The 23,947-nt window shown below is 38.6% G+C and overlaps 1 protein-coding gene across 2 annotated transcripts in view; it reads left to right on the forward strand.

The window, feature by feature from the left end:
- jarid2.S (jumonji and AT-rich interaction domain containing 2 S homeolog) overlaps positions 1 to 23,947 on the forward strand; it is a 138,114-nt gene that overhangs the window by 74,713 nt on the left and 39,454 nt on the right. For both annotated transcript variants that reach the window (XM_041567210.1, NM_001094763.1), the window contains 2 exon segments: positions 9,198 to 9,367; positions 16,535 to 16,708. In XM_041567210.1, the coding sequence (XP_041423144.1) occupies positions 9,198 to 9,367; positions 16,535 to 16,708 (344 nt within the window).

Below are 23,947 nucleotides of genomic sequence, written 5' to 3' on the forward strand. Positions count from 1 at the left end.
AAATAGTAGAAGGATTAGATTCTTATGCGAGAGACACATTAGATGTTCTCTCACAAATAGAGAATCTGGTGGTGAGTAGTACCACACTTCCAATGATTCTGTCTCATGAAATTGTGTAATAGCCCATTCTGCGAATTGGGACATAACCTTACTTGTGCTGTCATGTTATCTGTTATACTGTATGTTTTCAATAAAACTCACTTGAACCAAAAAAAAAAAAAATTGCAAGACTCAAGGGGTCATCTATTGTATTGAGTGCCCTTGGTTTGGTACGCAACACAAGGTTAATAGTTATATAAATTGCAGGACTCAAGGGGTCATCTATTGTATTGAGTGCCCTTGCAATAAAAAATATATAGGGATGACATCATAAATGTCGAAGCAAAAAATACAACAACATTGTAGTACAATTAGAACAGCGAGAAATCTAAGCAAAACTGAGAAAACATTGTCTACAGTGGCTCAATCGGTTTGGTACACAACACAAGGTTAATAGTTATATAAATTGCAGGACTCAAGGGGTCATCTATTGTATTGAGTGCCCTTGCAATAAAAAATATATAGGGAAGACATTACAAATGTTGAAGCAAAGAATACAACAACAGCGGGAAATCTAAGCAAAACTGAGAAAACATTGTCTACAGTGGCTCAACATTTTAAGAAACATCATAACATGAACCCAGCAATGGTTCGATTTTGGGCCATTGAGAAAATTAACCTTGGAATATGTAAGGGAGACCTGGAACAAGCCCTCCTGAAAAGGGAGAGCTGCTGGATATTCAAATTAGACACCATTTCCCCAAAAGGAATCAATGAAAATAATTTATTCACTTAAATACCCTATATCATTCAATAGGGGTATATAGAGGTTAAAAGATCTGTTCTCTTTTTAATCCTTTGTGCTCTTTGTATACATGACCTGAAAATATATCCTGGCATATTTTACATTGATTTATACTAAGGAATAAGTTTTATCCCTTTAGGATTGATTTTATGAGATATATACAAATAAATAATTATTTTGATTTCTATTAAGTTAAAAAAGATTCTTATAGTGTATATACAAATAAATGTTTTTAATTCATCTAATTTGATTAAAAATAAATGGATTCAGTAATATTTCATTGTGCAAGGTTTTTTTCTCTCTTTTTTAATTTTCGTTCCTTTTCCCTTTTCTTGATTAGTTAACTGTAAAAGATGCTATAATCATATGAACTCATAGTAAGGTACTGAATTTTAGTTAGGGATACCCATTATAAGATGAGTCCCGGCGCGCTCAGGGGGAGTAACCAAGCAGGCGTGTCCTTCGACGTAATGATGACACGGCGGTTACTCCTTTGCATACCAACACAGGCTAAGTTCTCGCGAGGCCTGTGTGATGACGCCTAAGGCGGAAGTCTATTTCTAAACCGGCATCTACTATCTGAGTAACTTCAAGCACAATCACTTATTTATTGCACTAGCACGTTATAATTGTATGAATTGTACTCAAAAATCTGTGGATGAACTCTACAGATAGGTGATTTATTTATTTACTTATTGATGAATTCATTTCTTTGATCAACACATGAATTTATATTGTAGTTTATAAACTTTGGGTATTTCTTTATTAATGGATTAACACTTGCTCTACTTGGTTTCCTATAATTCATGAGGTATTAATTTAGAGATCAATTAATTTATGGTATATTTAATTTTTGTCAAGCAAGGTTTCTTGCTATATACGTGTATACTGCTTGAATCCTCACTTTTAGTTATAGACCGGGTTCTTTTTCTCATATTTATTTTAATTGATTTATTCTGACCACTGTCAGAGACCTCTGCTATAATTATTTGTCTAATAGGCGGTAATTTAGGGGATCCACTTTTCCTTGTTTTCAAGAAACACATGCTGAGTTTTGTTATACTTTTACCCCAATTTAAAAAACATATGTTACTATAAATTCCCATAATCCAGGGGAGTTGAGGAGAATTTTGAATGCCAAGATTATAAAAAAATGCCTTTCGTTCTTTAAAATGGCCTCATTTAGCTGAAAGTATGAGAAGTAACCATATACTACAAATGACAGAGAGTGGGACCACAAGCAGTTTAACCGACACCTTTGTATATGCTGTTGCTTAGGGTGTTGTCAGGTCTGTGTTTATGTTTTGGGAATATAGCCACTTGATCTGTTCTCGGTATTGTACAGGCATTGTTAGCTCTCCTTTCACCAAAATTGAATGGAAAGTCTCAGGTTCACATGAGGTTATATTTTAGAATATTCAAGTAAAGAAAGTATATTTTATATTGGTTGACAGACTTACTTTTTGGAGTTTGTTAGACAGCATGAGGAACATTTAAAAAAAAAAAATCCAACAGAATATGAATTGCACAGAATTCTTTCATGTGACCTAAATGATTTTTTTTAACCTTAATATGATTTCAGGAGGAGCTGCAATATGTCTGCAATTATAAAATACACAACCGTGTAATCTTCAGCAACAAATGTTGCCAGTAGACTACTCAGGAGTTATCATAATATGCCACCTTTATAACATTTTGTTAGATTTCTTTCCTGCAGTGGCAGAACTACCAGGTGTGCAATTGCACCAAGGTCCGCACCCTCTAAGGGCCGGTGGTTAATAATCTGCCACAAAGATTTCTTCTGGAGGAATGAAAAATGAAATCTGTTAATAGTGTTGATCCAGCAGAATTCTGCACTGAAATCCATTTCTCAAAAGAGCAAACAGATTTTTTTTATATTCAGTTTTGAAATCTGACATGGGGCTAGACATATTGTCAATTTCCCAGCTGCACCAAGTCATGTGACTTTTTACTGCTGTACTGCAAGTTAAGGTAACCAGATAACAGCTCCCTAACACAAGATAACAGCTGCCTGGTAGATCTAAGAACAACACTCAATAGTAAAAACCCATGTCTCACTGAGACACATTCAGTTACATTGAGAAGGAAAAACAGCAGCCTGCCAGAAAGCATTTCTCTCCTAAAGTGCAGGCACATGACCAGGGGCAGCTGGGAAATTGACAAAATGTCTAGCCCTTTGTCAGATTTCAAAATTGAATATAAAAAAATCTGTTTGCTCTTTTGAGAAATGGATTTCAGTGCAAAATTCTGCTGGAGTAGAACTATTAACTGATGTGTTTTGAAAAAAACATGTTTTCCGATGACAGGATCCCTTTAACTGTAAATAAAGTAATGGTGAAAGTGGAATTCAGCTGAAAAATGGTAGTCCACAAGCTCACAGAAATGAACCAATGAGTACTGAAGCTTTCACTGTATAAAAAAATTAATTGTCCTGAGTTAAAACGCTCACTTCTATAGACAAGCCTAAAATCACCATGGTCAGTTCCAGACACTAGCTAGAGTGCCGTAAAGACATGCACTCTGAAAGTGGAATTACTTCTGGCGGTTGCTGAATCACCAGCAGAGTAGTCTGGTTGCCTGAGTTGATTTACACCAACTGTAATGCTTAATGGATAATAAATAATGATATTGGACATGTTTGTGTGTTTTGGGCCCATGGTTACATTGAAAGGAAACGTTAACACTACATTATTAAATTATATTATTGACAATTCTGCATTTTCTGCTTTGTGGCAACATTTTTGGGAGTTTCAGAACCATAATGCCCCAAGCACACCTTTATAAATGAGGTTCATATTAAACTGGTTTGCTGAAATGGCTTTGGAAGAACTTGACTGGCCTGCACTGTGAAAGCTGCCTGTGAGTCAAGATTAATCCCCAGCATCGGTACACAATATTACTAATGCTGTGGCTGAATGGAAGCAAATCCCACCAATATCTTTTGGGTAGCCAAATACACACCTCTCTATTTTATAAACGATACACTGACAAGATCCTGCCATTTTTGCTAGGGTGGTTTTTCTTTTGACTTTTATCATGGTTTGGTTATTAAGAATCGTTTAATTTTTTTTTTAAATAGGTCAGGTCAGCTGTTTAACCCTTAAAGGAATAGTTCAGTGTGAAAATAAAAACTGTAGAAATAGATAGTCTGTGCAAAATAAAAAATGTTTCTAATATAGTTAGTTAGCCAAAAATGTAATATATAAAGACTGGAGTGAACAGATGTCTAATAAAACAGCCAGAATCCAACTTCCTGCAACCAGTCAGTGTAAACCAAGAGAGCTGAAAAGCAAGAAGTAGTGTCCTGACTGACTTGTTATACATCAAATCACTCCAGCCTTTATATATTACATTTTTGGCTAACTAACTATATTAGAAACATGTTTTATTTTGCACAGCCTATCTATTTAACCAGTTTTTATTTTTACACTGAACAATTCCTTTAAGAACTAAGCACTTAAGATTGCCCTTAATTCATAGCTGGGTCCTGCAAACTGTTTCTAATGTAGGTGTTATGTAAAGATCATTTTATTCTTTATTGTAATAGCATGCAATATATATTTGACTTACAACTTTTGCAGAGTTTGTATTGATAATAAAAGCTTTTGGCTGATTGTACAGTGCTTCTATACCCCACTAAGCTATTCATTTAGTGCAACAGGAATGTGTGAAAATCATTGTTGACTGGCCTTTCATCACTGCCTCCACGTAAATGAAGTAATTTATGCCATGGTGAAAATCTATGCATGGAGACTCTTGGCTAAGACTTTGCTTTTTCAGTTGGATCCAACCTAAATGGCCAGTGAAAAGCTAATATTCATTCCTTGCCTGAAATCTGTCTGTGGACTCCTAGCTGCTTGGGAACACTGCCATGCTGAAGCCTCTTTAGCCCCTGCCAAAGTTAATAGGTATTGAACTAGGAGAAGGAACTTTTGCTTAACAAAGAGTCCGAAAAGAATCCTTTTGCGGATCAACATTTAATTAACAAACATTCACTTTTCTGTTGGGATTGCCTGTTAAAAGAAATTAAGGCTAAATTAAATTTTAATTGGTATAGGTAAGGTTAATGATAAAGTTTTAAGACCTTGTTCAAGCCTTATTTGTTCTGGAATACACCCCTGATCCAAGAATATATTAAACACACAGATGTGTTTTGCCAACAGTTTTCTTTTTCTTGTAAATTGCTTTACACAGTGGATTTAATGTTGCATTTACCTGGTGGGTTAGGATCAAACCATTATACCTTTAAGCACCAATATGCATGTATAGTTGTGTTGTTGCCCTGATAATGCAGTTGAAGGTATATTGTATAGGGGCAATATAGACTGAAATGCTGGACCTCCCATCTTGTCCTTCAACCCTTTCCAGCCCTATAATTATAGACCCTAATAATAAATGAATACTTTATTACTAGCATTTTTTTTAACAAAGACTTCATCTGGGCCTCTTACTTCTTAAAAAACCATTCATTTCACTCTGCTCTATCTAGCTAGGCAATCTAAAACCGAGTAGGCAATACAAGTCATATAAACAATTTTAATTTGGTATGTATAAAAAAATATAGTATTTCCTATAAATATCTCCTTATTATATACTGTATGATATTGTTGTGTTAAATAAAACATATATGTGGAATGTAATATTGGTCACTAACGCAAATTGTTTGCAAAACAAAAAATTTTTTGCATAGTGAATAGTTTTTCCCCTCACGTGACAGCTTTGCCCCTCACGTGACAGCACGTGACAACAATTGCAAATTGTACAGCTTGTGATTAGTGCACAGTGTATGTAATAAAACTTCTTAATGAAAAAGTTGTTACGTTTGCGCCAAAAGTTGAAGCCACCTTCAAGCAGATATTAATGCAAGCATTACGCAATTAAGATTCACAATGCGCAACTAAAATTTGCAATGTAATAAAAGCCTAATGAAGAATATTATATTGCAACATGCAAAATTTTATTCGTAAATTTTTTCTCTTTGTGTATTTTATTTACTTTCCCCATAGTGTTGGACTGGCCCACCGGGATACCAGGAAAACTCCCGGTGCGCCCAGGTGTCAGTGGACCTTTTGCCTCTAACCATTTAGCATATTTTATGGTCATTCCCTATTTCTTTATGGGAAACAAATGCTTAATAATGGAAGAATATATTAAGTAGATATACAAGACTAGGATAATAAATAGGTTGAGTGAGGAGAGGAGACATAATAGTTTGGAAAAGTGAGTCCATGGTTTAAGGTGGACCCACAGTCTAAGGTTTTCTGGTGGGCCACTGGCATCCCAGTCCGACACTGATTGTCATTCAAACTTTTTTGGCATTTTGTAGCCATGACAAAACACAGCCATCTAAGTTTACCACCAATCTGATTTTGACACGGTTTTTTGAAGGGCTGTCTAGGTCAAAACTGCTTGCCCGGTTTTCCTAATTTGGACACAATTACCTATGATTGATGTTGTGATAGGCCAATCGCTGATCGCCATAACATAGCTCCACCCATGATGTTCATAATAATGTGAACAAAAGATGGGAAGACCATTTACGTGAAATCACCAACACTTGCATTTTATTTAAGCAACAGACTGACGTGTGCAGTGAATTCAATGTTTTGGGAGTAAACCCCTGATGAAGGGAGGGTTTGCCAACATCTATCATTTATTTACCTTTTCAAAATTATAGGTCTAGATGTTATTGCCATGACTTTGAGCACATATTTAACTGCTATTAGCTAAGGATGCTGGAGAACAGTTATGCGACTTTGGCATAAATTTTGCTGTCCTAGTACTTATAATGGATCTCCAACCTGTTGATAGTCTCCCAGCATGTAAGTAGGGTCAAGTCATTTTCTTGGAGCTATACACATCTGTGTAATTATACTAAGGCTACACTTATTTATTTATTTGAAACAATGGTGCTGGCAGAATCCAGAGCTCAAAAGATGTGATTTTGTAATTGCATCGCATGAAACTTTTAAAACAAAGAAACAGGCTTATATTTTTCTAAAAAGTGCTAGCTGCAAGGCAATTACTTGTGGGTTTGAAGGCGGTTCTTTTATTATAGAGTGATGTTAAACCTTGTTTAACACATTTTATTGATAACATGTAGTTAAGTATTGTACTTCTCATTTAAATAATCTGCTTAAAGGGCTTAACTAGTTGTTTGTGGGTTTTTTTGTTATCCAGTAATGATTGGTATGAAAAAGATTAAAGAGAAATTGAGTAATTTAATTAAAAGAACCAGCACTCCTTTGCTATAGAATAATATAACATACCTGCACTAAATGCAGCACCAATTATTTGTATGTTTCTTGTACTATTGTAATGCTAAAAATCCTGGTTTATCCTTTAAGCTTCAGTCAAACTACAAAACCGCTAAAATCTTCATACCATTTTCCCAAAATGTCTGGAACAAATGTGAAATCATAGCATTGCTGTTTAATTTGGATGATCTGTGTGCGGCAGATCGAAAACCAGGTGCTCATCATGAGTGCACGAGTGTTTCTTGTATGATTCAGGCCATACAACCATGCTGTCATCAGAAAAAGGCTTGGGCCTGTTTAATATTAGTACACAACTGTGGAAGAATTCAGATATAATAAGGCTGAAACGTTTATGCTTCAGTTACAAAGCTTGCTTTGCTAAACCGAATGTAAAGCTGCAGTACCCTCTAAAAGTTGGCATTCAATTTACTGTGCATTTTCTTTTAATGGATTCAGTTGTGTTTTTGAATCATTATTCCTTAATTTGTCTTCTGTTGTAATCACAATTGTTTACAAAGTAGTAGCTACATGTTGATAATGTGTTTTTCTGTCAATAATAAAAGGGAACATGAATACCATGTAAACCAAGTGCCTTTATTCAGTACAGGGTAAAACAGTCTAGAGGAGAGTTCTAGTAACTTCCTTGAGGTATGCAAAGCAGACGCTATTTATGGCATGTTAATTGCCCTTTTTGGCACACCTTGTTTTTTTGTGTTACTGGTGCATTAAATGGCACAGTGACTCACTGTAGCTGAGCAAACAAAATCAATTGTAGCTGTAATATTTAAAATGTATTCATTTTAATTTTTATATGTGACTAAGCATAGGAGTACCAATTTAATATGTTGCACAGTTTTTTCAGAGCTCTTTCCCCCAATACTATATATAATGGATCAACATAATTTCTCTACTTTCACAGCATTTTAATGTATCTACACAATTTAACAATAAATCAGCACAAATTCTATCTAGCTTATCCTGTAAAAGTAAACTCTTCTATCACTTAGCGCTCCACTGTAATGGGTTGGCATACTACTTGCTCCTCCAACCACTTCCCCCAACATTGAAACAGCATTTTACTTAGCACCAAAGTGTAATGCTCTAAATCAGTTATTTGTTTCCAAGTGAATAAATCAGCGCTTCATTTCCCCAGGACCCACAGTAATGAGCCAGTCCAATGTGTTACCCAGCAGTACCTATAATGGATCAGTGCTGGTTCTTCCTTTTTGTATCCCCAGTACTGGATCTGTGTTCCTTTTTCATTAGATGAATGCAAACTATTAGCATTGACCCCCCCCCCCAGCACCCATTGTAATAAATAAGCAGAGCTTGCTTCCAACAGCACCTTCATATAATTGACCAGCACAGCCTTTCAACCTACTCTTCAGTGAATGAGAGCCTATTCCCTCTATCTTTCAGGAGCCTGGCCTGGTTGTTTCCCAGCAGTACCTATAATTGATCAACACTGCTTATCTTATTTTCAGTAATGGAACAGCATTGCATCCCACCTTCAGCACCCCACTATTATACCCCCTCACAGCAGCTTCTACCTTGGATTCAGGGAGACTTTCAGCATTGACTACATTTAGCATCAAAACTTTTTTTTTTTTTTTTTTATTGTGTGTTTTAACATCAGGTCCGGCTAAAGCTTTGATATTGTTACCTGAAACATGTTTGTTTCCCTTCAAAGTAGTCAAACTGAAACACTGCTGTTTTTACAACTTTAACAATTACTGGTCTTGTGAAGTTTTTTAAAAGCCTTGACTTATCAAGTATCTGTGCTAAAATTACCTGCTTATTTGTATTTGTGTGGTATGTACCAGATTATTGCACTTAATTGCACTTAAAGTGTAATCTTGTAATGTGTATAGATATGATACATGTGGGTTTATATGTGCTCTGTGATTTAATATTTTACTGTATACACTCATTTGGCATGATCCACGCTACCTTTTGGTAATGGATTGTTGTTTTTTTTAAGGCAGGGTGTATATTCAATGTATACACCCATTTAGTGTTTACTGTGGAATATAAACATTCTAATCATTAAAACCTTTGTCATTTTATTGTTTTAGGCCAAGGCTGCAAGCACAAAGAAAATTTGCCCAATCCCAGCCAAACAGTCCGAGCACAACCCCCATCAAAATTGTGGAGCCATTGCTACACCCTCCTGTTACTCAAATGTCAGACCTCTCCAAACGCAAGCCCAAGACTGAAGATTTCCTCACGTTTCTGTGTCTTAGAGGTAAGCTGTTGTTCTAGCTCAATAAGAGCAATAGTAAAAGTAATTTTGTTTGGATTTGTCAAACTTTGTTAGGCAGTGGTATTTGAAAACCATTTACAACGGTCTTTTTTTTTTTTATTCTTTGAGTTTTTTTTTAGAAAGAACAGAAGAGAAGGAGAATGGAATGGGAAAGAGGAAAAAGGTGGGAGAAAGAGAAGTGTAAACGGCAAAGAATAGTGGTTAGAAAGAAAGTGTGAGATTAGAGAGGTTTGTAGAAAATGGAAGAACAGAATAATAGGAGCTACAAAGAATTTGAAAATAGAGAACTCAAGACAAATCTGGAGGAAAGGGGGGGGGGCAGAATGAGGTAGGTGGGTGATATACAGTAAGAGGGAAGAGAAGGGGGAAACATGAAAAAAGTTTGAGTGCAGTGACCAAATCTTCTCTACTGCGGGCGACTAATCTCCCCTAAATGCCTAAGCCTGTGCTTTCAGAAAGAACTAGTACTACAATAGAACTGCTTTCAGATAAGCTATAATACGAATATAATACGAATCGCCGGCCAGCTGGCATGCAAATCGTTTCGGATTTCCGAAGTCGGATTTTCGACAGAATATAGTTCATGAAGGACCAAATAGAGGAGAGGAAAGCAGGAGAGCCGCTCGTAAGATAGAAAAACAGACAGCATGGAAAAGAGAGACGGTTAGAAGAATGTTGCATTTTTTTATGCATGCCTATAATGAATATGGCTATTATTGTTTTGAGTCCTAGGTGGTTTGTGTATTCGGCAGTGGTGAAACTGTAGATTACTTATTTTGTGATCAGGCAGCATTGTACTTTCTAACTGGCAAAAAGAAAATCCACACAGTACAGTAACACAACTGCAGTCCTATGGGCATGAGTGCAAAATTTGCACACATACCCTCCACTGTCATCCTCCTTACTGCTATCATAGCACCTCTGCGATATCCAGTAATTCTATTGGCAGATGGGCTCTCATGCAATCACATCACCAGCCTTCCCTTAGTTCTACCACGACCTACCACCTTATTACAGCAGTCACAGTGCAGCCCTCCTTCCCTCCTAGGTGAAACCATCTCTGTCTATACATGTGGGTAAAAGCAGGAAATGTTTAACATGGGCAAAAATAGGAAAATATAAATATCTGTGCAAGCAAATAGTACATGTTTATTTTAAGCATTTTGTTTGCCTGAATATTTAAAGGGCATTATCCCTGGAACTTAAAAAATACATTATTTTCATCTAAGTGTACAGTAATATTCTTTTAGTCAGTACATACTACATGTACAAGATAGAAATAACTGGCAGGTTGAATCAGGTGAATAATGTTTATTTCTGGTCCTTAATGATTAGACCTCCATGTGACATCTGTTCTCACTGTATACTCGCACAGCAACAGGCAATAACACCTATCTGAAATGACTCTTAATATCCCATGACGGAAGCTAGACTCCGTTAAGAATATAAAAAAGCTTTCTGATACAAATGCTTTAATTGGATCTGCTGCTTGCTTAGTTTGTGCTTAAAAAGCTAATTAAATTAAACTTTTTGTGGAAATATATCTCCTTTAATCATAGAGTTGGTACTCACTAAACAATAATCTATTGTTTGTTGTGTTAATTTCTTTACACATGGGGAAAATTCAGGCATCGTTAAACTAGAGCTGGGGTATAAAGGGAACATGTTAATGTGCTATTTTCCTGTGCCAGGCTTTAAGTAGCATGTGCAGCACAATGCTTGCTTTGATGGCTTTTAAAGGAAAACTCTACCCCCAATATGAATACTTAAGCAACAGTTTATATCATATTATGTGGCATATTAAAGAATCTTACCAAACTGGTATATATATTTAAGTAAATATTGTCCTTTTACATCTCTTGCCTTGTACCACCATTTCAGGATGGTCTGTGTGCTGCCTCAGAGATCACCTGACCAGAAATACAACAACGCTAACTGTAACAGTTAGAGACCTACATTGTTTGGGGAGTATAGCTTTCCTTTAAAGGAAAACTATACCCCCAAAATGAATACTTAAGCAACAGATACTTTATATCAAATTGAATGACATATTAAAGAATCTTACCAAACTGGAAAATATATTTACATAAATATTGCCCTTTTACATCTCTTGCCTTGAACCACCATTTCATGACTCTATCTGTGCTGCCTCAGAGATCACCTGACCAGAAATACTACAACACTAACTGTAACAGGAAGAAGTGTTGAAGCAAAAGGCAGAACTCTGTCTGTTAATTGGCTTATGTGACCTTACATATGGTTTGTATGTGTGCACAGTGAATCTTACGATCTCAGGGGGCGGCCCTTATTTTTTAAAATGGCAATTTTCTATTTATGATTACCCAATGGCACATACTACTAAAAAAGTATATTATTATGATAATGGTTCATTTACATGAAGCAGGGTTTTACATATGAGCTGTTTTACTCAGTATCTTTTAATAGAGACCTACATTGTTTGGGGGGTATAGTTTTCCTTTAAGCATGGTTTTATTTCATAATAACCAACAGAACTCCTAAAGTTCTCATCAAAGACTTGAAAGTGTTCCACAGAATATGCACTTGATTTATCTCCTGCTATTCACACCAAAATATGATGCTTGACAGTTACTTTGTTTTCTGTATAGAAGAAGGTTTATTAGTAAATGTAATAACAAGGACAGGGTTTGCTCAAGTTCCAGTAACCCTTAGCAACCAGTCAGCAGTTAGCATTTATAGGGCTGTTACAATTGGCTACTGGACTCGGGTTAGGAACTAGAGTAACATGCCTCAGGTGCAGTCAGAGAGGGTGGACCAGGTGGAAGCAGTCAGGTTATGCAGGGTGTTGGACCTAGTATAGAGTTTGTGCTGTTTGTTTCCAGGATTAAATAAATATGGCAAAATTCAATACTCCTGTTTTTGCCACCTGGCCAATGTCATTATCCGGTAACTAAGATAAATGATCCAGATGGCTGTCTGTAGGTGCCTATAGATATATTTCAACAATACCTAAAATGTCTCATGGCACACTGTTTTAACCATATGTTGCCCTCCAAATATCACTATCTATAGCTCGCAGATAGAGTCCTGCACGGGTCCAGTCAGGCAGATCAGTGCCCTACCCGGATTTGCTATGCCCAATATCCAGATATGCTATGCCCAATACCCAAACCTGCTACCCAACCCACAGTTACCATGGGTTTACTTATCACCCAACCTGGGGAACCACATGACCGGACGTGGTGTCACTTTGGAACAGAAGCAAAAGGGAAAAAATGACTTTCCTGTACCCTACCTATCCTAGAGTAGAAAGGCATTTTAGTGGTGGAAGATCAGGCTAAACCAAGCAACATGATCTTGTACAACATTTGCAAACTTTAGAAATGCAGCTTGGCACAAGATTACATTGTCCTTATGACAAGGCTGTGCTTAATAACTTACAAAGCAGTGATTGATTGCTCAATGTAGTGGACAAACACAGAGGTATAGCTATTCGCACATACATTCTTAGCTTCTAGAAGATTTCCATTGTTTTGATTTACATCAAGCAGACCAATATTACCAAAAATAATAATACAGCCTATAGAAGGAACAATAGTGATATTCAAATTGAACATCAGGAAATACAGCATATGACAAAGTATGGCTAGCATCTAAAGGGAAAGTAGTCCTAGCAAAAGACATATTACTCTTCAAAGGGCTATTTTTCTATTTCAAACATATGTTCCCCTCATAATCCTACCTAGAGAGTCTTTGTTATGCAAAACCAGAGTTTGTTTAAATTCAGCAGGACATACAGGTAGAAAAGCAATGTTACTGTTAGGGCTAAGGATGCACCGATTCCAAGATTCAGGTCGGGATTCGGCCTTTTTCAGCAGGATTCAGATTCAGCTGAATTCTTCTGCCTGGCCAAACCGCAACCACATCTTAGCTGAGTGCATGTAAATTCATTTTCAATACTAGTAGATTTGCAAAGCAACCCACATGCTCTGTTATGTATGGTATTGCCTTTTTTGTTAAAAAGATTTTCTACTAATTGAGTAATGCAATGCTTATTGTATATTGTAGTGATCAACGCATGGGGCCTTCATTGGGAGGGACAGCTAAGGTTGCTGTAGATATGCAGTATCTGGTTCCCATGGGGCTCTGGTTAAGGGGCCCACCTGGACAGGCTAGTTAATATCGGGTTCTGGTGGTTTTTACGTAGGGCTTTCTTTTCTGATCTTATCTGCCCCAAATATTTAGATGTATAAGGCCTTACATTTTTGATGAAAGCCCTGAGCCTACTTACTCTTCTCTTTGTACTGATTTGCAGACACTCTGTTCTACACACCACTGTACCAGTTCGCCCAGTGGCACTATGCTATGCCATACATAGGCAGTGGGGCTGCCAACAGATTTGGCGAACTGGCAGATTTGGCGAACTGACAGATTATGGTGGCTTTGTTGCTTTGGATATTTTACATCAGAATTTTCCATGTGTCATTGCTGTTGGGAGAGCTACATTACTCCTCAAGCACTCCATTTAATGGGTTCTAGCTGCTGCCAAATGTTGCTGACTTTTTGTGGTCCCTTTTGACCATGCTGAAGGACTTGCAAGCTGTTGGTTTCCTTGAAATGCTTGAAATTGAAAGCCTCCCAGCTGCTGATCTACTTTAGGGTCTGATCTAGTCTCCTACTTGTGTGGCCGAATCATATGCAAATTGATGAACTAGCAGAGTAGCAAGATCATTCAGAAATCTGCCTGTAGGTGTCTAAATCTAGAATATTTGTTAAAGTATAATTTGTTTGCCATATGTACACAACATCCATCAAATCTATTGTAGGAAAAAATAAAATCGGTGTAATTGCGTTTTTGCTGAATATGCATTCTATATGAGGTGAGTTCTGTTTCATTAAAGGTTTCTGTAATGGCCAAAGTCAGAATTATGGCCAGAGGAAAAATTTGTTGTTTTTATTTTTTTGGTTTGTTTGTTTTTTGTAAGTAAAGCAAACACTGCAGAGAGTGCCAACGCACTCGAGAGCAAATATAGTATACTGTTTTGGCAGGGCCCTGACTTTTCTGGTGCTTGCAGTGAATCCAACAGTAACGTCCACAGCTCCAATTACTTTAATTTTAGGACATTTTACAAACTTAATTTTCTGCAATGAACAGTATTTGTAATAACATCATTTTTGCAGGTAGCCGTTATGAATGTTCATTCTAGTCCCTTTTTCTCAAAATGTTCGTTAAAAAATTATTTTTTCTGAACTATATTTTTAACATTTGTATTCCTAAGTATTTTGCCTGAACCTATATTAACTGCGCTTGAGAAACGGTTTCTCCCTGTTTCGGATTTAAAAAAATAATACATTTAAGCATTAAAGAGTTCAGTGCAATTAAAGAATAGTTTCATTCTGTCTTAGTCCGACCTCCTTGGTTCTTCTTAAAGGCATGGGGTTGATATTTAAGCAAGCTTTAGTTTTAGCAGCTGAGCTGTATGATAAATTGTCTGTGTGTGTCCCACTTATTATTCTGATGGATCAAATTCTGGTGCATTTACATCACCATTGACCAGTGAAATGTGAAACAGAGATGACCAATGACTCCTTTTCAGTTGAGCCCAAGGCTCCTATAGCATACTGATCTTTTGAAAGAGTGCAGCCTAGTTATCTAATATGTAAATTAATTACTGTGATATGTGTCTGATCATTATCACTGCTGATGCTCATTTACCAACACTAGGCAAATTTACAACTGTTGTTATCAATCCATGCTCATCAGACACTTCGCTTTTCATTCAATAACAGCAGCACCCCTGCATGCTTTGGCCTTGGTGTTTCTGTAATTTTTCCTGCTGCTATTAATAATCATTTTCATCTTTGGAGCAAACATTCTGCTTTTACTGACTATTTTGTTACTCCAAGAGCTTTTATCTCAAAGTAAAAAGACAGTAGATGGTGCTTTTTTAGTGTGTTGTGCAGTGGCGTAACTGGATGCTACGAGGCCCGAGTGCAAATTCAATTTAGGGCCCCATAATATTGATAAATTGGCCTAGCCTACAAGGAAAAATTTAAATTGCTCATTAATTACACTCCTGAGCCCACTGCAACTGCAGGGTCTGCTTCCTCTGTAATTACACCCCAGTTGTTGTGTGAATTGTTTCATAGTAATACTATCTGTTGAAACATTTTCATAAAACAAGTCTGTCTGTCTGTCAGTGATAAACTGTCCCTGTTTTGTATACTTCCTACCAGGGGCGCCCGCCAATGAGGTGAGTTGAGTAACTTGACTCAGGTGGCAGCCCCCCACTAGGTAACAGGGGCTCCTGGTACTTTAAATGCCAAATTTTTGGTTTTCAAAGCGGAAGTTCGGCTCTTCTATCGCAGAGAGCGGGGTGGTAGCAACACAAAGCTGCCTCAGGCTTCGGGAGGGGCCAGGATCGCCCCTGCTTCCTACATGCACGTTTCAGCCAGATATTAACACAGTAGGTGAGTGCCAAATTAAACTTGATTGACTGTGGTACAACCTTAACTCTGGGCTCACTGTGGGATGTCTAGCAATCAGAGGAAAGCCAATCCCTGTCTTACATGAATGAAATATTGACTGAGTACAAAAAGCCATTCAAAGGCAGATTTGTATTCTAAATACAGTGCAAGCATTTCCTGGCACAGAGAAGGACGATGAGAGCGTCACCAGAAATATTGTTTGAATTTGTTCTCTTTATTAACTGATGAGTTTGTTTTTGTTGTTCTGTTCTTATTGGGATTCTATTGTCTCACTTGTGAGTCAACTAGCAAAGAAAACAATCCGATCTCCCCTTCTCTTACTGCCTGAAACTTTCTATAAATATACAGTAGCTAGACCTATGCCAAGTTTGTCTAAGTATTTTATGACCATTAGCAGCTGCCTTTTTTTCATTTTTTTTTTTTTTCTAAGGTAGTAACCCATATCTTTGATTCTTTTGGTCTTATTAAAACATTAGGTGGCAAAGAAAATTCCATATTTTTCTAGTAATCATTTGGAATTTATGTTTATGTGTAAGCGTATAACCTGTAACGATTGTGGTCTGCAACTATCATATTTCTGTTAGATCCAAGTCATGACTATGATGAATCACATTTTAAAGAGCTGTAACCTCTATTGTAGGAATGCAGTGGTAATTGCTTTTTGTCTTCTACCATTTGTAGGTTCTCCTGCTTTGCCTAGCAAGATGGTATATTTTGGAACCTCTCAAGATGAAGAGGAAATTGAAGATGATGATGATGCAGGGTTTGAGGACACAAAAACAACCAACACTTCATCATCATGCCATTCAACACCTCGGAAAAAAAAAATGCGAAAGCATGTAACCAATGGACACGGTGAGTATTTTTCATATTTATGCCCTGCCATGCATGTCTGTTTCTTCTTAATGTCAAAGAGAATTTTGTTTGTTTTTCCAGAATTGTATACCTTTAGTTAAACTACTAAGACCATTTTCAAAAGCCTATATTAATGTTCTGAGTATATGAAATCACCAGTTTGAGAGTTGCTGACGCTGCCTTTTACTACTACTAATACTAATTTATTGCTAAGGTGGAAAAAAAGTCATTGTTAAGCTTCGCAATCAGTCCACTTTTCAGACTTCTTTTCTGCAATCAATGTGGTTCCGAAATTGGCTCCTGTAATTCTTAACAGGAATTAAGCACTTGATTTTTATTCATGGTGTAATACAGGTCTTTGTAGGTATTTTTTAGATCCCCATTACATGGCAATATAATAAACTACTGAAATTTCTGGAATTCACTTTTTATCCATTCTGCCTTCAGAGAACTGCATATTTTTTTAATCAAATTCTGCTTAGTGATGTAACACAAGCAATCTTTCTTGGGCAAACCTTAGTCGCTATAAATACTAACTTGAGGTCTGCAGCATTTTGTCCTGATCCTGCAGTTGGAAGAGTGTATAACAATGTGGGTGGGTGGTATTTCCCTCTACGGCTTTTTAAAAACAGTGCAAACCTAGTTTCGGGTTTTCAGATATCAGTTCACTGGCTTTCATTTCCCTGTTTGATGGAACGCTTCCTTTTTTATAATGGTTTAAAGGTGAAAAAATTTACAATGCAGATGTGATCATCAGAGTCAAATACTGAAGGTGGCTTGGATGTTCTGTATGTAAGTCAGGGAAATCCATGTAGGCTGAGCAAGATTTCCAATTTCTCAGTCGGCCCTACCTGTCAGTGCAGGACGACTGGGGTTAAGTTAATCCTCTCTGGAGGCAGGACAAACTGAAAAACTAATTCCAATCGTCTCCTTCCCTTCTGGCTCCACCTTCTCCTCAGCTTGGAGGCAGCAACTTTTCCCTCTCTGAGGGTTTTTTTCTTTATTTCTTTTATTTCTTTTTATTATTTTATTCCTTTTTTATTTACAGAAGATACTACAGTCTTCAAGGATTGTCAGGGCGCTCCCTGACTTACAGTGGCAAATCATGGTCGACCAGGCCGATGGTAGAGCCCAGATGGTGTGCTCCCTTTAGGTAGAGCCCCTCGGTGCACTCCCTTATGGTGATTACCAAACTTCGTAGAGCCCGTTTTGTGCGCTCCCATTGTCACAACAGAGTGCAGAGCTCCCCGGTTATACCAGGTTGAGCCCACACGTTACTGTGCCTGCCTGCCTGCACAGCCAGGAGAGCTCCCAAGTAAGTTTTGGGTTGAGCACATTCATGGCAGCACGTCAGTTACGCACTTGGCGCCAATACTTCTGTGCAGCGCAACTAAGAGCTTTGACAGGTTGCGTAAGCACTGGTGACGTCACATACCTGCGCCGCACATTTCCCGGGCTCAGTCAGCCGGATACGCGTCACTGCAGACACACATATCCATAGCGTACATGTTCGCTTCTCCTGTGCACTCTACATATCGTGCGTATTAAACAACTGCAAACCAGCGGATCCAGGTACTCTCAAGGCAATTTATGCCCATAAGGTAACAAGATTATCGACATATAATCTACTATTGACACCAAACAATAGGTCGCTATTGAGATGGCTAATACTAATGAGGAGCTCTTTTCCCTTATAGAGGAGATTGCTCTCCCAGATAAGACACGGAAACTAAAGGCCAAATGTAAACAAATTACCAAAAGCTCCACTAAACGTAGAGAACTTTCTCCATCACCTCCACCAAATGATGATAGTACCGAGGGTAACAGACATATAACTACTTCAGCAATAGTACACGCTCCTCAGGATCCACAGCCTCAACCACCAGTAGGCCCTAATCCACCTCAATCATCTACTGATCTAACACATTTAATGTCCTGGATTCAATCAACAATCCAATCCTCTGTTAGGCAGTTTCTTCTCATTCATTACCAGAATCAGGTAAACGGAAGCGTAAACGCTCAACCTCACCCACATTACAACAAGAATCAGACTCAAACTCCTATCATTCTTCAGATGCCTTAAGTGACATAAATTCTGAAGATGAATTCTCTTCAGACTGCCAGTCCTCAGATTCTGATGACAATTTTCGACAACCAGAGGATTTTAAGACTATTCTAAAAGACATATTCACCACGTTAGAGATCAAAGAGGAGCAGACTGCATTATCTAAGGCTGATAAGGTAGGTAATACTTCCAAGAAACCTAGGACATTTCCGATTCCCAAATCTCTTGCCAATTATGTAGACACACAATGGCAGCAACCAGAGAAAAAATCTAATATTCCACAAATTTTTTTTAATACATATCCTATTCCAGATGAATACAAACATTGGGATAAAATTCCCTAAGGTGGATCCACCCATTGTCAGGCTGGCTCGGAATACTACATTACCAGCTGAGGATGCTGGTACACTTAAGGATCCTATGGACAAAAAAATTGATTCGGCTCTTAAACAAGATTTCCAAAACACGGCGGCCATTTTACGACCAGCAGCTGCAGCTACCACGGTAGCAAAGACGGCCAAATACTGGTGCCAAGAACTAATAAAACAATCACCATCTTCCCCATACCAGATTTTCGAACAGCTAGACAAAATCAAAACAGCACTATCTTTTTTAGGTGAAGCAACTATGGAAACTGCAAAACTCGCTGTCAAAGCTTCGGCAGCATCCATTTCAGCTCGTAGAGCCCTGTGGTTAAGGCAATGGTCCGGTGATACTGCATCCAAACACAAACTCACATCCCTTAAGTTCACGGGATCACAACTGTTTGGCCCAGAGCTCAAACAAATCATATCTGACGTTACAGGTGGCAAGGGTGCCTTCCTGCCACTGGGCAGGCGACCTCGACGAGAGTTTAATAGACGCAATTACCACCACAAATCGTGGTCTTCTAATAGCAGAAATCCGCGGTCCTCTAGACTTCAAACTCAGCCACAACAAAATAGGAGATTCAAGACACCTTGGCAAAACCAGCCAAAAACTACACGCAGACACACTCCCACAAAAGGGCAGGATTCCTGACCATCTAGGAAGCATTCTCATTCACTCTCCAGTAGGAGGAAGGTTGGCATACTTTGCGCAAGAATGGCAAAACTCGATAACAGACCTTTGGGTACTAAACATTTTACATCAGGGTTACTCCATCCCTTTCACAAGAAAACCACCACAATTCTGATTCGTAAAGTCCTCTATACCTTCCGATCCTACCAAACAGAGAGCCCTCTTCGCTATAACACAACAACTACAAGAAGACGGAGTAATAATTCCCGTTCCACAAGAATTTCACTTTCACGGTTTTTACTCCAATCTATTCCTCATGCCAAAAAAGGACAGCGGCTTCCGACCAGTCCTCAATCTCCAGCCATTGAACGAGTTTGTAAGATACGACCGCTTCAAAATGGAATCCCTTCCATCTATCATAAAAAGTCTAAAACCAGGAGTTTTCATGTCCAAAATCGACATCAAGGACGCTTATCTCCATATACCAATCAGTCAACCACATCAACGATTCCTCAGGTTTGCCCTAGGTCAGCATCACTTTCAATTTCAGGTGCTCCCATTTGGTTTAACATCAGCACCCAGAGTGTTTACCAAGGTCCTGGGAGCCTTACTAGTGGTTCTTCAACCATCGGCCCTCAATGTTCTCAGACTTTTAGGCCTGATGGCAGCCAGCATAGAGGCGGTGTCCTTCGCAAAGATCCATCTCCGTCCATTTCAATGGGAGTTTCTAAAATTGTGGAACAAGGATCATCAAAATCTATCACAACCAATCCATCTGTCACCTGTCGCAAAAAGAAGCCTTCTATGGTGGACTCAACTGCCAAACCTCACCGAAGGCAGAGTCTGGGACCGAACGGTCCAGGAGGTGATAAGAACAGACGCCAGACGCAAAGGCTGGGGGGCAACTAGGCCACCTCAGGTGTGTCAGGGCATGTGGTCTCTTCAAGAACAGAAGCTGCACATCAATGCTCTGGAACTCAAAGCAGTGTATTATGCCCTCCTATATTGGCAGACAGATCTACGGGGAAAACACATCAGGATTCAATCCGACAACAGCACTACCGTAGCATACCTAAATTGACAAGGAGTGCTACAGCCCTCCGAGTAGTGTTCAGCATAATGTCTTGGGCGGAATCACACCAGGTCCTTCTATCTGCAGTGTTCATTCCGGGTATCCTCAACTGGGAAGCAGACTATCTGAGCCGCAACACGTTAGATCCCTGGGAATGGCATCTCAATCCGTCCGTCTTTCAGAAAATAGTCAACAAATGGGGCCTTCCATGTGTGGATGTCATGGCATCACGTTTCAACACTCAACTTCCAAAATTCATGGCAAAGGTACAAGATCCACGAGCAGTAGGAGTAGATGCACTCACCTGTCCTTGGCATTGTCGCCTAGCATATGCATTCCCTCCCATACCACTTATCCTCGTCTCTTGCACAAGATAAGATTAGAAAGAGTTACCACCATCCTCATTGTGCCATGGTGGCCACGCAGAGCGTGGTTTGCAGAACTAATGCAGATGTCCGCAGATCAACCCTGGCATCTTCCATTGCACCCGGACCTTCTCTCACAAGGTCCAGCTAGAGCGGACCACATCCACAGCTTAATTTAACGGCTTGATTTTGAAACCACCTTATGGAAACAAGAAGGGTTCTTAGAACCCGTAATTCACACTTTACTGTCAGCAAGGAAGCGATCCACTTCCACTGCCTATTACAGAATATGGAAACTTTTTATTGACTGGTGTACAAAGCACAATGTTCGTTGGCAGTTATGTCTTTCTAGCCATATTCTAGACGTCCTTCAGGGTGGCTTAGACAAAGGCCTCAGTACTTTGGCACTTAAAGTTCAGGTGTCAGCTCTTTGTCACAAACAATGGGCCACCATACCAGAACTTAAACTGTTCTTTCAAGCACTAGCCAGGATTCGGCCTCCGAAACGAGATCCAGCCCCACCCTGGGACCTTAATCTAGTACTTAGAGCTCTCCAAAGACCGCCATTTGAACCACTGGGCTCAGTGGACCTACAATTTTTGTCCTGGAAGGTGATATTTCTTCTTGCCAAATGCTCAGCCAGACAGGTATCTGATTTGGCTGCCTTGTCTCATCAGCAGCCTTGGACTATATTCCACCAGGATAAGGTGGTCCTCCGCACAGTGCCGTCTCATCTTCCCAAGGTCCCTTCGGACTTTCATATTAACCAGGAGATAATGCTTCCGTCTTTCTGTCCTAAACCAGCTAATGACAAGGAAAGTCAATTACATACTTTGGATGCAGTGAGGGCACTTAAATTCTATATACATAGGACTGCCGAATTTAGAAAGTCAGAGACACTACTAGTGTTGTTTGGTGCTAACAAAAGAGGTCTACCAGGTTCCAAACGCACTTTAGCTAGATGGATAGTGTCAGCTATACAGGAATCATACAAGACGATGGGTCAAGAGTGCCCTCTGCAAATTAAAGCACATTCCACTAGAAAGATCAGTGCATCATGGGCGATTCACAACCAGGCTTCTGTTGAAGCTGTATGCAAGGCAGCGACTTGGAGCTCTTTGCACACTTTTTCAAAGTTCTATAAACTAGATGTGTTTGCCTCTTCAGCAGCGGCCTTTGGCAGGAAGGTGCTACAAGCAGCAGTTGCACATAGATAGTTCCTGCTTAGATTCAGTATTTTTATTCTTATACTGTTATATGTTAAAGTTTTTTTTTTTTATCAGTTATGTTGCCCACCCTTTTGGACGGCTATGAGACATCCCCAGTCGTCCTGCACTGACAGGTAGGGCCGACTGAGAAAGGGAGATTTTCTTACCTGAAAAATCCTTTTCTCATAGGCCCGTACTGTCAGTGCAGCATCCCTCCCATGGGGTGCCGGTTTTTTGCTGCTCGGCATTTAGATAGCTAGGTAGTGAGGTCTTTCTGTCTCCACGGGCAGGCTTGGATACTAAACTGAGGAGAAGGTGGAGCCAGAAGGGAAGGAGACGATTGGAAGACGCTTTTCAGTTTGTCCTGCCTCCAGAGAGGATTAACTTAACCCCAGTCGTCCTGCACTGACAGTATGGGCCTATGAGAAAAGGATTTTTCAGTTAAGAAAATCTCCCTATATATGGTAAATGATGGTACTCAAAGGAATGTGCACAATCAGCATTTTAATAGCTTAATAGCTTAAGTGGGGTTTATTTATCCAGTGTCATATATTAACCTTGCTTTTAAAATGCTGATTGTATTATTGCTAAAGATTCTTCAGTTCAACTTAGTCCCCGACTAATGTAAAATGGTGGTGGTATCACATTTATTTGTATTCCTCCAGTTACCTTTGTAGTTCAGGGGCTACAAGTGGTGCAGAAATATTTACTTCCAAGCTTTATTGTCTTGGGCTTCTGTGATCATGTCAGAGTTGAAAAAGCAGGTTGGCTTATAAATCCCATAGGCAAAACTATACATTCAGTTACAGTCGGTGGGTTGGCAGTTCTGCACTTTGTCCTCTGTATTTGACCTTCCACAGTACCTAACTGACTGTATAACATAGGACTGCACCTTGGAGTAGTTAGTTAAGACTTGTTTATGTGTCTACTTCATGAAAAAGGGGCTTAGCCATAAAGTAGCAGGTCCACTGCTATATAAAGTGGCAAATGTGGGGTTGTAACTTTTTAAAATAGATTTGGAAAACTTTTAATGTTACTAAATGTTTATTGATAATTTCGAACTATGCCAAAAGAAAGATGTTTATGACTAAAGCTAGATTGTGTTTTACAGTTATTTCCCCTCTTCTATTTTGTGTTATTTTGCATTAAGTTTGTACAGGTGTATTCTTTCCGTACAATAGATCCACATACTTTGTCTATTAAAATGTAAACAGTAAATAAATAGAATTGTTTTGCCTTCAATAAAAAATCATTTGTAAGTTGAGATCAAGTACAAGGTACTGTTTTATTACAGAGAAAAATGAAATCAGTTTTAAGCATTTGAGTTTTGTGATTAAAATCGAGTCTATGGGAGATGGACTTCATGTTATTTGGAGCTTTCTGGATAATGGATCCCATACCTGTATTAGTGTTTATTATAAATAAACATTAATGACCTATTTGTATGTTATATAAATGACCTCAGCATTTACTAAAGGCTTTGCTTTCTTGTCATTGAAAAGATCCTAATGAGTCTGCGGGAACAAACAT

This window comes from Xenopus laevis, chromosome 6S (genome assembly GCF_017654675.1).
Source record: "Xenopus laevis strain J_2021 chromosome 6S, Xenopus_laevis_v10.1, whole genome shotgun sequence".
Classification (NCBI taxonomy): domain Eukaryota; kingdom Metazoa; phylum Chordata; class Amphibia; order Anura; family Pipidae; genus Xenopus; species Xenopus laevis.